This window comes from Bombina bombina, chromosome 2 (assembly GCF_027579735.1).
Source record: "Bombina bombina isolate aBomBom1 chromosome 2, aBomBom1.pri, whole genome shotgun sequence".
In the NCBI taxonomy this organism is placed as follows: Eukaryota; Metazoa; Chordata; class Amphibia; order Anura; family Bombinatoridae; genus Bombina; species Bombina bombina.
Window position 1 is genome coordinate 487,803,185 of NC_069500.1, and position 14,161 is coordinate 487,817,345.

Genomic DNA, 14,161 nt, shown 5'->3' on the forward strand with positions numbered 1-14,161 from the left:
GAAAACACAGCAAGGCCCACCTTACAAGTTCCTAACTGCTTTATAGCCACCACTGCACTACTGAAGAGACTAACGTGGAGTACGGCTAGACCCAAAATTCTAGCTTGCAGTTAAAATATTCCAGTTTTCTTCAGACACCAATACTTCACCTCCTCCATTGACAGAGGCAAAGAGAATGACTGGGGTTTATGGGTAGGGGAGTGACACTTAGCAGCTTGGCTGTGATGCTCTTTGCCGCCTCCTGCTGGCCAGGAGCGATATTCCCACTAGTAATTGAGTAATAAAGGGATTGGCTTCAAATTACTTGACTAAGACCTAACAATTGTTTTAATCTTGAGAGAAAATAAGGCATAATTTTTGTGCCCTCCCCAAAAACATGTGGTGAATCTAAAAATTAAGAATATCTAATCATCTTTAGGTATAAAGATTTCCTATCAAGCTATAAAACTACTGTAACCAAGTCAAGACATGGTAAAAGTAATAATGAAAACCATTATAATTCTAAAAACGTGCTCTACACTATTTGCATTCATTTATTATTTTCTATAGCACCTACTAATTCCAGAATGTTAGGGCATTCTTACCTCAAAGTCTAAGCTCTGGTATATTTATTTTGAAACCAAGACTAAAACCAATAGAAGGCATGAGGCTGGAATACTAAATAGGGTAAATCAATGAATTTCTTTATGGTTTCTGAATTATTTATTATTTTTCAATATGATTCCAGTTTTGCTTGCTTACAAAAATGGTAACATTTATACACATTAGTGAATGTCTGTCAAGAAATAGATATATACACAGATAATTTTATTCTTCCTTTTATTGAATTTGGAGGAAAAAAATATATTAAAAAAAAAAAAAAGTTTCCACAAATATCAGTCTCTATAAAAGCAGCATTGTAATCTATGTTACAAAATTGTTTCTTCCCACCAAACTCTGGCTTTTTCTTCAATTTCAGCCCCACTGCAGGTCTTTAAAATCATTCCATTCTGAAGCAGTAGGTGGGTGAAGTGATGGCGGCAGCTCACTAAGAGGAGGCCAACCAGGAGGGAGCTGGTAGATAGGAGGTTCGGCCATGTTAGAACTGGAGAAGACAAGATGGGGCTAGTTAAAATAGTCGGTATCTTAGGCAATGAACATACACACAAGATGGGCAAGACTAAAATAGCTCTCTACAAAGTAAAAAAAAAAAAAAACATGTGCCTATCTTCAATAATGCCCCCCCCCCCCCCATATGTATCAGAAATGATCCACTGCATTGAAAGATCTGAAAACATAATACATTTTCTATTAAACATTTTAAATGTTTAGAAGTTCTGGGACACAACCCTTGAAAAGCCTTGAGTTTATTTCTAGTGCAAGTGGAAAACTACAATTTTTATATTTAAAAGGGACGCACAAACAACTGTATGAAACAGCATCTAAACATTGAAATGTTTTGCCTGAAAAAGTGGATTGCTTTAATGCCAATGACAAGAAGCATATGTGCAGCCACCAATCACCAGTTAGCTCCAAGTAATGCATTGCTGCTCGAACATACCTAGGTATAATTTTCAACAAAAGGATACCAAGAAAATAAAAGTATATTTAAAAGTGAATTGAAAAGTATCTTAGAACATGAAATTGTATCATTACAATGAAACTATATTGTGTTTTATGACCCTTTATCAGCAATACCCCAATGTAAGTAAAGCAATAATGCAAAAAATAGGAATTAATCTATTTGTAACATAAATCCCTGCTAGGAATTTAACCCCCAGCAGCCTAGACCATTTGCATGTTTGGGGTCTCTCTCTTTATTCGGGTGTACAAAGAAAAAAAGAAAAAATTAAAAAAAAAATTGCTAATGCAGGGTATTTTTTTTTGCAAATGCATATAAAATGTACAAGCAAAGGGAAAAAATTAAAGGAGTGGACTTTGGTAGTTCAGCTTGCAGAGTAATATATAGCATAGCAGAACCAGTACATAACGTGATTAAAGGGATAGAAAGGCCAAAAATTAAATGTGCATGAGTGGATTTCAATTTGAAATAAGCATTTTTGCAATATACTTTCATCAGCACAAATGCTTCTAGTAAGAGTTATTACGTTTTTTTTCTGCGGCATACGCACATATCCTGTGAGGGCCCATGCACCAGTATTCAAACACCACATCTTTTTAGAAAGCTGGCAGAGGAGTGTATTGCATCTAAAGACATAATGTGTGTCACAGAAGTCACAGCTGACTCTCTGAGAAGGTCTGGTGTTTGACTACTGGTTACAGGATGTGTGTGTATGCAGTAATAACCTTTACTAGAAGCGTTCAAATTGAAGTGCACCCATGCACATTTCACGTTTTACCTTTGTATCCCTTTAAGAGCTTGGTGTTCCTCAATGCATCACTTTAAATAAAAAAAAAACACTTTAAGCATACACAAGCCGCTTTTCATGGGGAGAGTGCTAAATATAAATTACAAAACATAAGGAAATTGTGCTTGTTCCACTTTTCCTCCGTATTGAATCTGGAGCTCAGAATCTATACACTGTGCAAGCACTGCTGCCATCTAGTGTTCAAATGCATTCCTGCAAAAAACATTTACAGTAGTTCACCAGACACATGCATGCTACTTATAATTCTATTATCAGATTTACTTCATTCTCCTAGTATTATTTGTTGAAAGAAATATTATATAAGTAAATGCTCCTTATTATGGTATGCTCTATTTGAATCACAAAAGGAACATTAAACACTAAGTAAATTTTATAAGCATTGTTTTGAGGATATGTCCCACCACCCTCTTCTCATGGGTGCCACCAGGTTGAAATTTGCACTTAATAGCATCCCAATGCTGACGTGTTTGCACTTCAGTTACCTTCAGTATAACCAAAGTTCCAAAATAACAGCACCCAAGATTAGAGGGAGTTGCATTAGTATTTAATGTAATTTGAAAGAACAAAAATTGGATTTCATGTCCCTTTCAGTATGCTGCAAACTGCCTGAGTCATCTAAATATTCTACACAATGACTGCTTAAAGCAGTGGACACACTCTTTAACAGTTCTAATTTTCTGCAACCAAGGGAGGTAAGAGACAAAGCTGGTTCAGGTTATTTGCAGCAAAACTAGGCAGCAGGTTAAAGTCTTTTTTTTTTTTAAAAAGTGGGACTTTAAAGAGCATATAGATATAAGTTGTACTTATTACTGGTGCTTAACTTTTGGTACAAATTAACATAAACTATGGATAATCTTGAAAAAGGATTTGAAGCTGGAATTGGATATTAAATCATTTCTCATCTACAAACATAATAAACTTATCCATAGGGGTCTGAGAATCCAGCAGTTTACATCATTTAGAGTTACAGAAGTGGACTTTATTAATAAATGGAATGCCATATTGGATACTGCTAATTTGCACTCATTGATTTATTAATTGAATTCAAACAAAAACATGATCCTCTACAAGAGATCAAGGAGATCCAAAAAAAAAACTAAGAACAGCACAGAAAGATCCTGAATTTAAGAAATAGGACAAGCAATTTGAACAGAACATGATCACCTTTAGACAAGAGCTTTGGGAATTCAAGTCCAAGAAAATCTCACGTGATAAATATGATTATGATCACAACTCAGTCTATAGATGGGACAACCAAGAAAACCCTAACTGTGGAGGATACAAAAATAAAAGATGGCAGAAGAACAAAGTGAAACAATCAAATAATGTTACTTTCTCCGACACGGAATATAAGATTGAATCTTCAGATTACGAAGCTGAAATAGAAGAACCAATACCAGCTGTCTTACAGACCAATCCTCAAAAACACAGTAAAAAAAACGGACATGTAGAGACTCTACCAAGTGCAAGAAAAAAAAACATGTAGAGGAAAAAGGGGAAGAGGATTATCCACACCATCAGAACAAAGCTCAAGGTTACCAACAACAGAAGGAAAAGAAAATGATCCAGAAGAGAACATACGTGACGAGATCAAGGGGACATCAGAAGAAATATGCTTAAATGAAAACAGAAATGTTCTGAATTTATCATGTGTGGAATTGTCAGATGTAGAGATCTCTGTCCTTTCTAGGGGACTTTGTTTTGTTCCATCTCAGCATTTTAACACTATTTTAGACGTTAATAGATTTGTAAGAAAATTGGTGTTGCGCAAACACTTTATTCATGCTGAGATGGAGCAAGACCTTGTGAAACTGGATAATGACAAAAAATGGATAATGACAAAAGTGGCATAAAGGAACCACTGCCATTTACTGATGTATGTTCCATTATTGACTTGCAGGATTTGCAAATAGAGAGTAATGATACAAGGGATGATTTAATTAATGAGTCTCACATTGATTTCAGTAATTGCAGGAAAAAGAGTAATTTCTATCCTGTACATTCCAGATCTAAAGCTTTACAAATTTTTCAAAAGGTAGTGGAAGAAAAGTTAAAGGGACAGTATACTGTAAAATTGTTTTTCCCTTAATGTGTTTACAATTGCTTTTTTTTTACCAACTGCAGAGTAAAAAATGTATGAAAATTAGCTTTTTAAGGCTTATTTGTGCATATTGAAGCTCTGATTTTGTGTTTTGAAGCCACAACCTAATAAAATTGGTTGAGCTTGTAGGTATAATCAGATCTCATTACTGTATCACATTGTGCAATTATACCTGCTTCTTTATCTTATATCTTTCCTTTAAACAATCACCAGTACTTTGAGAGAACAATGGAAAATCAACATTTTATTACCTTATATCTCTGCTATATCGCACTGGGAGTGTAATTTCTTCTGCTGGCTGTGTTTACAAAGCTTATCTATAGCTGGTACGCGCGGCCACAAACTTTCAGAATAGGTGGGGATACCACATGCTAAATCAACAATTTTAAATGCCAATATAAGGGTAAAGGAGCTACTTGTAAACAATTTAATACACTCCAGCAGGTAAAGTGGATCATTGGGAACAAATTAAAGGGGAGAAAATGTTTGAGTAAACTGTCCCTTTAAGGAAACTCAATTGCATAATTAATAACGCCACTAATTTTAAAAAAACAAACATGACAAGAAAAGGAAGCACTGACAAAGCTTAAACAGGATAGGAGAATAGTGACTAGACCATCGGATAAGAGTGGGAACGTAGTGGTACTGGACAGAGTAGCATATATGCATATATTAGCGAAGCACAAAGATAACTCAATGACAAGGAAGTATACTCAAGACTGAGGGAGAACCCCACTGATCAATATAGAAATATACTTAAAAATAGTCAAAGCTGCAAGATATAACAACATCATTACACAAGCGGTAGAAGATAATCCTATTCCTGAATATCCAATAACACCGATATACCACTACTTTCCAAAAGTCCACAAAGACCTTATGAAACCCCCAGGTCGTCCAATAATTGCAGGAATTGAATCATTGAATGAACCATTATCAGAACTTATGGATAATTTCCTTCAACCTTTGGTAAAAAAAACTTCCCAGTTATATACAGGACACAACATCTTTGCTATTAGAACTTAAACAAAATTAAATGGAAACAAACCTATATGTTTTTTGTAGCTGATGTTTCGTCACTCTACACTTCCATTCAACATGCCAAAGGGCTGGAAGCTATTGAGTACTTTCTAGAAAGATATAGTAGTTATGAAAACAACACAAAACAATTCATATTAAGATCTATTGATTATCTTTTAAACACACAACTTCTTTATATTTGATTGGGGCTTCTATCTCCAGAGGTGTGGGACTGCTATGGGGGCAAAATTCGCCCCCTGTTATGCCAACCTTTTTATGGGTTGGTGAGAGCAGTCTCACGTCTATGGAGATGGGAATCCCTATCGTGAGTACATTATCCTATATACACATTATATAGATGATTTGTTTTTTTGTTTTGGACTGTAGTGAAACAAAAACGGAAGAATTCTGCACCTAGGAGAACAAAATCAGGTAAATTTTTTAGATATTGTAATATCAGCCAACATAGAACATATCATTGAGACCAATCTTTTTCGAAAACCCACAGCAGGGAATACCATCTTAGAATTCAGTTCTAGTCACCCTCGACATACACTCCAGGGTATTCACAATGGACAATTTATACGTGCAAAACGAAATTGTTCCAATCAAGCCAATTATGTAAAACAGGTTAACAGTATGACAACGTTTAAAGGAAAGAGGATATAGTGATAATATTCTCAATCAAGCTAAAATGGAAGCTGATCAAATCCCCAGAGAACAACTTTTAAGTCACAAGACAAGAAATAATAGGGGAACTAAACAAAAAACAAAATTCATTACGGCATATAGCACACAATTTGGGGAGATATGTAATATAATCAGAGAGAGCGTATCCCCATTCTAGGTGCAGATCCTATAATAAAGAAAATATTACAGGATGGTTGTGAGTTTATCTCAAGAAAGGGTAAAACAATAGGCAATCTTGTATCTCCCTCGGATCTTCCGAGGGAGATCAAGACTTGCTGGTTAAGACAACAAAAAGGTTTTTTCAAGTGTAGAAAAAATATTTGTAAAACGTGTGATCATGTAGTGGAAGGCAAAAGATGTAGTTCTATTATTCTATTACTACAAAACGCACACAAGATAAAATTTGATATAAACTGTAACACAACTCATGTAATATACCTCCTCACATGTGGAGAGTGCACAAAACAATATGTAGGGAGAACCAAGAGGTCCTTAAAAGGACAGGGTGCTACAGCACCTTATATCTATTGAGGAAAAAGACTCAACCACACCGATAGCCAAACATTTCAGGGAATTTCAGAACTCCAACTCTAATCTCTTGAAAGTTCAGGGAATAGATCATGTCCCCTGTTGGAGAAGAGGGGGTGATAGGGATAATAAATTGAACTTCAGAGAGGTGTTCTGGAAATTTACTCTCAATACATCCATCCCAGATGGACTAAACTTTAGGAGGGACATCGACCTATATGTATAAGGGTATATGAACTCACACAAGTTGTGAGCTAGTTTCTGAGGTGGCTTTAAATCATTTGAGGGTAACATTAATATACTTAGCATTTGAGCTAGATCTTAATTTATATCTTTAAACTAAGGGTGAAAACATTATCTTACAGGAACAATAAATTTACTTAAATCATCTTGCTAGATTAACCTCTTTATATAGTTTCCATTGAATTTTAACATTGCAGCCTTGATCATATATGGTAACACAGAGGGTATATAGAATTAACATGTACTGTATCTTTAAGAATTCTAGTGTATAAAAGGCCGGAAAGATCCAGTGCTCCTCTATGCAGTGAACAAGTGCAGTGTGCACGAAACATGTCTGCTGAGGAGCACGGCTATACACTGTATACCCTATACAACGCTATATGTTTTTAACATTGTTTGAAAAAAGGATTTTCTACACTTTTACCACTTGTGCCTGAAGATTAGTGCTTTGGATCTTATTGTGTGTATATATATATATATATATATATATATATATATATATATATATATATATATATATATATATATATATATATATATATATATATATATATATATATATATATATATATATATACACACACACACACATACATATACACACACACACAGTATACATACTTTATTTCGTCCTGTTTTCCTAATTTCATTTTAAAATTGTGAGCTTTTCAGTTACTGTTAGAAATGAAAGTGCAGAGCATATTTAAACAGCTAATGAAACTTTAAGAAGAAAAAAAATATATATCTACATGTTCTTCTCAGACTAATCTTTTCTTTGAATGCACCATTCTATCAAGCATTTATTTATTTAGTGTTTAATGTCCCTTTAAATCAGGAAATAATTACATCTATTAATATGTTAGCTGAGCATATGCAAAAACATTAGCATTGGGGGAAAAAACAAAACATGCAAGAGTTGTTGTGCAATAGAAGTCAAAATGGGCTCATGGATTCCGAAACTGAAGTACAAAAGTCCTTTGAAAAGTATCTCAAAAAGTATTTTCTGCTGGATTGAAATATACCACTGTCAAACTGGAAGAGTTATGTCACAAATGGCATTGAAAACACTAGTGATAAAAGGAGTTAACTTGTTTTTGTTTCTATAATTAACAAATGTACAAGTACCCCTTATAAAATTAAAATAACTTTTTATTGTCCACATATTGCAGGTAACTGTGTAGGTCTGCGTTACTAAAGAGACAACACATTGATGATCAAAGACTCTCCTGCTTGGAAAGAAATTGAAGTGCAGACTTCACAGGAGCAGAACTCACTGAATGCTTAAAGTGAAGGTCAATTTTGATGAATTAGTGCCCAGTTTTTAAAGGGCACTTTAATTCATCAAAATTGACATTTCACTCGTTTTCTTCAAAAACTTACCTTTTAATCCTGACAGCCGCTGCAGCGCTTCCTCCGTTGCCTCAGGCCATGATTGGAGGAAGCCAGATTAGTCATTTCTGACATAAGAAGAGGCTTCCAAAGGCTGGGGGAAATCGCCGGACCAAATGTCAGGATTAAGGTAAGTTTGAGAAGAAAACGAGTGAAATGTCAATTTTGATGAATTAAAGTGCCCTTGTTTTTAATAGGATTATTAAAAACCGTGCACTAATTCATCAAAATTTACCTTCACTTTAAAGAAAAAGTGCAGAACTCTTCAGCACAGAGATCTCTCATTTCTTGATCTGAAGTAGAGACAAGCCCAGTGCAATATAGCACTGCATGATGAGAGTTTTGTTACACTTTCTGCATTGTATTTTATTATATTACTTTATATTTCAAATTGGGTCCTTTCAGTATTATTATATTTAAGCTTTGAACTATTTTACATTTTAATACATTTAGATCCAGAAGTGATTTTACAAATCTGATTATGTTTTGAAAGTGTGAGTTACTTTAACAAATTAGGATCATGCTTTGTTATATTTCTGTGTATCTTTTACAACTTACATTGCACTTTGTATTTTCTATGTTGTAAAATAAAATAGGGGAGTTCCCAGGATATGTCTGAAGCTCTCACAATTCTTGTGAAATGCCGTAAGCATTTTAAAGAAGCTGGTCTCACCGATTTTTCGCCAGCTGTATGCAGGTGAAGTTTGCTCAAAATTCACAATACACTTAACAGAAAAGTAATATATACTAAAATGTAGACAAAAGCAAGTTAAATTATAGTGAAAACATTTCGGTTTTATTTGTAAATGATGCAAACTAAGCCTTTATATCAGCCCCAGCTGTTCTCCAGTTACCTTCTCTTTCCCCTTTGAAATACTACATCCGAGAGAGCTTCATAACTTTCTATGGAAGGCATCTCATCTCTCTGGGACTTCCAGGTTTCACCCCATTTCTTACAAAATTCAGTGAGCTCAACACCTGTGAAATCTGCACTATAATTTATCTCCAGGCTAGAGGATCTTTGTTTATCAGGCCCACAGAAAGTAATGAAGCTGTATGGGAAACTGAAGCGGTTATTTGTTCAGTTTTATTTTAAATACAAGATATACAAAGTGCAATGTAATTTGTAAAAGGTACACATAAATATAACAAAGCATGTTCCTTATTTGTTAAATGTTACATAGAAACTGTAAACGTATTAATCACAATTTGTAAAATCACAATACTAAAACTTCTGTATAAAAAACAAAATAGAAAGTGCAAAGTTTAAATGTAATAAAAAAAACGTAATTTGAAGTGTAAAGGGATATCAAATACAAAGCACAAAATGTAAATGCAGCAGAACTGTCATGTCATGCAATGCTATATTGCACTGGGCTTGTCTCTCCTTCACATACAGAAATGCAGGGAGTGCACCTTAGAGAAGTATAGCAAACAGATCTCGCAGTGCTGGAGGATTATTTTAAATAATCTCATCTGAGTGGAGAGCTTTAGATCATCAGGCCCATAGTCTTAGCTCAATGTGACCGTTACACACACCCAGCACATAGATTTATTGGAGTGAGATATGGTCTCTAGCGGAGGTTCCCTGTACATCCATTATTTTATGGGGGGGGGGGATTTCAAAACAGATATAAACCACTTTAGAGGAACCCAGAGAAAAGCATCTGAATTAAAATTCTGATGGACTGGGATGGGGACAATTGGAAACCGTGAAACCAATAAATTGACAAATTAGTATATTCACTTCTGGTTGCAGTGTGTCCTCAGTGTAACTGACGTCAATCATGATCACTATCTATTGAGATTTTTCAGAGTTGACAGGGATTTTACATCTGCTTACAGGACACAAATGCATGTCCTTGGTTTGGAAAATAAAAGGATAAATGATTGGATGGAAAAGAGAAGAAAAAGGCTGTAAGTGGGTATTCCTTTCATGTAAAAAAGATAGGATACTGAATCATCGCTCATGTTCACTGAGGGTCCAGGGAAACCGTAAAACAATATGAATACTGGAATAATAATAAGGCAGAACATCACTGGATGCCAATATATTATAACTCATGACCCAGATTTTTCTACCAACACTTCTCTTACCTTTTTACCTGCTATGCAGCTTGAAAACTTTAAAATCCATCACATGAATTAACATGAACTAAAGCAAAAGGCTATATAAGACTGTGTTCACATTTTATTTTTCATATAAGGACTATTGATCTAGAAATGTCTGAATAAATATTGTCTGAAAACTGATTTATTAGCACTTACTGCAATGTAACATAGAAACATAGATATTGACGGCAGATAAGAGCCATAGGCCCAGCAAGTCTGCCCGACCTTACCTAACAGTATAAACTTATCTAGTTCGTAGGATAGCCCTATGCTTGTCCCATGCATTTTTAAAGTCCCCCACAGTGTTTGTTGCTACTACCTCTTGAGGAAGTTTATTCCATAAATCAATCACTCTTTCTGTAAAGAAATGCTTCCTCAAATTACTCCTGAATCTACTACCCTTTAGCTTGAGCTCATGACCCCTTGTTCTTGAATTTTCCATTTTATGTAAAATACCCACAGCCTCAGTTTTACTAAACCCTTTAATGTACTTGAAAGTTGCTATCATATCACCTCTTTCCCTTCTCTCCTCTAAGCTATACATATTTAGGTCATTGAGCCTATCCTGGCAAGTTTTATTTTTTAGACCATGTACCATTTTGGTAGCCCTCCTTTGCACAGATTCAAGTTTGTTAATATCCTTCTGAAGATATGGTCTCCATAACTGCACACAATACTCAAGATGAGGCCTAACTAATGATCTATAAAGTGGCATAAGAACCTTACTATTTCTGCTGCAAATACCTCTACCAATACATCCAAGCATTCTGCTAGCCTTACTCGCTGCATTACTACATTGTTTACTAAGTTTTAAATCATCTGAAATAATAATTCCCAAGTCCTGTTCCTCGTCTGTAACAGTCAGTAAAGTGTCATTGAGTCTGTAATCAACATTTGGATTTTTCTTCCCTAAATGCATTATTTTACACTTTGCTGTGTTAAACTTTAGATCCCAGTAGTTTGTCCAATCCTCCAATTGTTGTATATCACTTCTCATTTTGTCTACCCCCCCTGGAACATCCACTCTGTTGCAAATTTTTGTATCATCTGCAAAGAGACATACTTTCCCCTGTAGCCCTTTGCTGATATCGCAGATAAATATGTTAAACAAAACAGGCCCCAGAACTGACCCCTGAGGAACACCACTAGTAACAGCCCCCTCTGCTGAATGAACTCCATTTACTAAGACACTTTGTTTTCTGTCCTTAAGCCAGCATTCCACCCATTTCACAATTTTTGAATCTAGACCAAGGAGATATAGTTTGTGAATAAGTTTATTGTGTGGGACGGAGTCAAATGCTTTGCTGAAATCTAGATATGCTACATCAACTGCTCCTCCCTTGTCTAATACTTTTGTTACATAATCAAAGAAGTCAATTAGATTAGTCTGACATGATCTCCCTGAAGTAAAACCATGCTGATTTTGGTCCTCTAAATTGTTTGTCTTTATGTAAGTCATAATTCTTTCTTTTAAGAGGCTTTCCATTAATTTCCCTACTACTGAAGTTAAACTAACTGGCCTGTAGTTGCCAGATTCTTCTCTACTGCCCTTTTTATGAAGGGGTATTACATTTGCTATTCTCCAATCATCTGGGACAGCTCCTGTTAATAGTGACTGATTAAACAGATCAGTTAATGGGACAGTTAGCACTGATCGAAGTTCTTTTAAAACCCTTGGATGAATATTATCAGGACCCACTGCCTTTGTAACATTTATTTTTGATAATGCTAACAAAACCTCATCCTCTGTAAAAAGATTACTGTTAAGCTTGTTTCTATTTTGCGTAGCATCCCTTAATGTAGACATTGTATCTTCACAATCTTTAGTGAAAACAGAACAGAAGTAATCATTGAGACAGTCTGCAATCTGCTTATCTCCTTCTATTATTCTACCATCAACTGATTTCAATTTTACTATTCCTACCTTATTTTTTCTTCTTTCACTGATATATCTAAAGAATGTTTTGTCCCCATGTTTTACTAACCTCTTCACACAAAGAGCTCCATGTGCAATGCTCTAAATTCAATTAATTTAAATATCATCTGAACATCTCTATGTAAAAAAGAAAGCTATTTTACCTCAAAAGTTTCTCAGTAGAGACATCCCATTGTAAAGGACTTCTAAGCAACAAATCAGTATGTCTGTTCCGGGACAGCGGAAGGAGCGAGCTTTGTGCACTCATCTTCTTATTTCCCTATTCAGTGTAAGGAAGTTTACAATAAAATCTCCTGAGAGTTAAGTGAAATCTCATGAGATCACAGTAAAAGAGTTCATGACCTCAGCACTGTTGATGCTGATTGGCTGCAGTTCATTTTTTTTTACCTGCAGCTGGGCAGCAGCCGAGTATAATTTTTTACACAGAACTTACTCTGCAGAGCGGAGGAAATTGTGAGGTAAAATATCTTCCTTTTTTACATAGAGATGCTCAGGTGATATTTTCCGGTCAGCTTTTTAAAGTTATACTGCATCAGTTTCAAGTGATTTAGCATACGAGTATTATGTCCTTTTAAGATCTAAGAGCCAACTTTCAAGCTACATCTGTCTCACTAGCTCCTCCTGCAGTATCAACCTCTCACTACATCTGTCTCACTAACTCCTCCTGCAGTATCAACCTCTCACTACATCTCACTAGCTCCTCCTGCAGTACCAACCTCTCACTACATCTGTCTCACTAGCTCCTTGTGCAGTACCAACCTCTCACTACATCTGTCTCACTAGCTCCTCGTGCAGTACCAACCTCTCACTACATCTGTCTCACTAGCTCCTCCTGCAGTACTAACCTCTCACTACATCTGTCTCACTAGCTCCTCCTGAAGTACCAACCTCTCACTACATCTGTCTCACTAGCTCCTCGTGCAGTACCAACCTCTCACTACATCTGTCTCACTAGCTCCTCCTGCAGTACCAACCTCTCACTACATCTGTCTCACTAGCTCCTCCTGCAGTACCAACCTCTCACTACATCTGTCTCACTAGCTCCTCCTGCAGTACCAACCTCTCACTACATCTGTCTCACTAGTGCCTCGTGCAGTACTAACCTCTCACTACATCTGTCTCACTAGCTCCTCCTGCAGTACCAACCTCTCACTACATCTGTCTCACTAGTGCCTCGTGCAGTACCAACCTCTCACTACATCTGTCTCACTAGTGCCTCCTGCAATACCAACCTCTCACTACATCTGTCTCACTAGTGCCTAGTGCAGTACTAACCTCTCACTACATCCGTCTCACTAGTGCCTCCTGCAATACCAACCTCTCACTACATCTGTCTCACTAGTGCCTCCTGCAGTACTAACCTCTCACTACGAGCATTTTTCTTCTTTGTTATCTCCTCCAGCCACCTTTCTATTCTGCAGGGGGGAACCTGCCGGCTCTGCTCATCTCTTATTCTTCTCTCTGCTGTAAGAGGAGTTACAAAATTTTATGAAAACAATAAACAGGAGCTCTGCATTTTAGAATTATAAAACATATCCAAAATGTACCTTAACTAATAATAGGCCTGCATAACAAATGGATTTAAGATCCACCCTATTTAAACTAAAGAGTAGCAGTATATGTGACACTTATTATAAGAGAGTATTGAACAAATTGTCTCACCTTCTACTTGAGTCTTCAGAGCTTCCAGATCCTCTAATGACATGTGTGAAAAGCGACAGCTAGGGCCAAAGTCACATTCACCTGGAAGAAATCGATTAGGTCACAATAAAG

General features: G+C 36.0%; 1 protein-coding gene across 1 annotated transcript in view; it reads right to left on the minus strand.

Annotated features, from left to right (window-relative positions):
• Nucleotides 1-802: 802 nt before the first annotated feature.
• ZMAT5 (zinc finger matrin-type 5) overlaps nucleotides 803-14,161 on the minus strand; it is a 29,891-nt gene continuing 16,532 nt past the window's right edge. Inside the window, exons 4-6 of the mRNA XM_053702189.1 lie at nucleotides 14,051-14,131; nucleotides 13,750-13,852; nucleotides 803-1,084 (exon numbers count right to left, since the gene is read on the minus strand). Coding sequence (XP_053558164.1) covers nucleotides 955-1,084; nucleotides 13,750-13,852; nucleotides 14,051-14,131 — 314 coding nt within the window. The 3' untranslated portion in view covers nucleotides 803-954. The remainder of the gene's footprint in view (nucleotides 1,085-13,749; nucleotides 13,853-14,050; nucleotides 14,132-14,161) is intronic.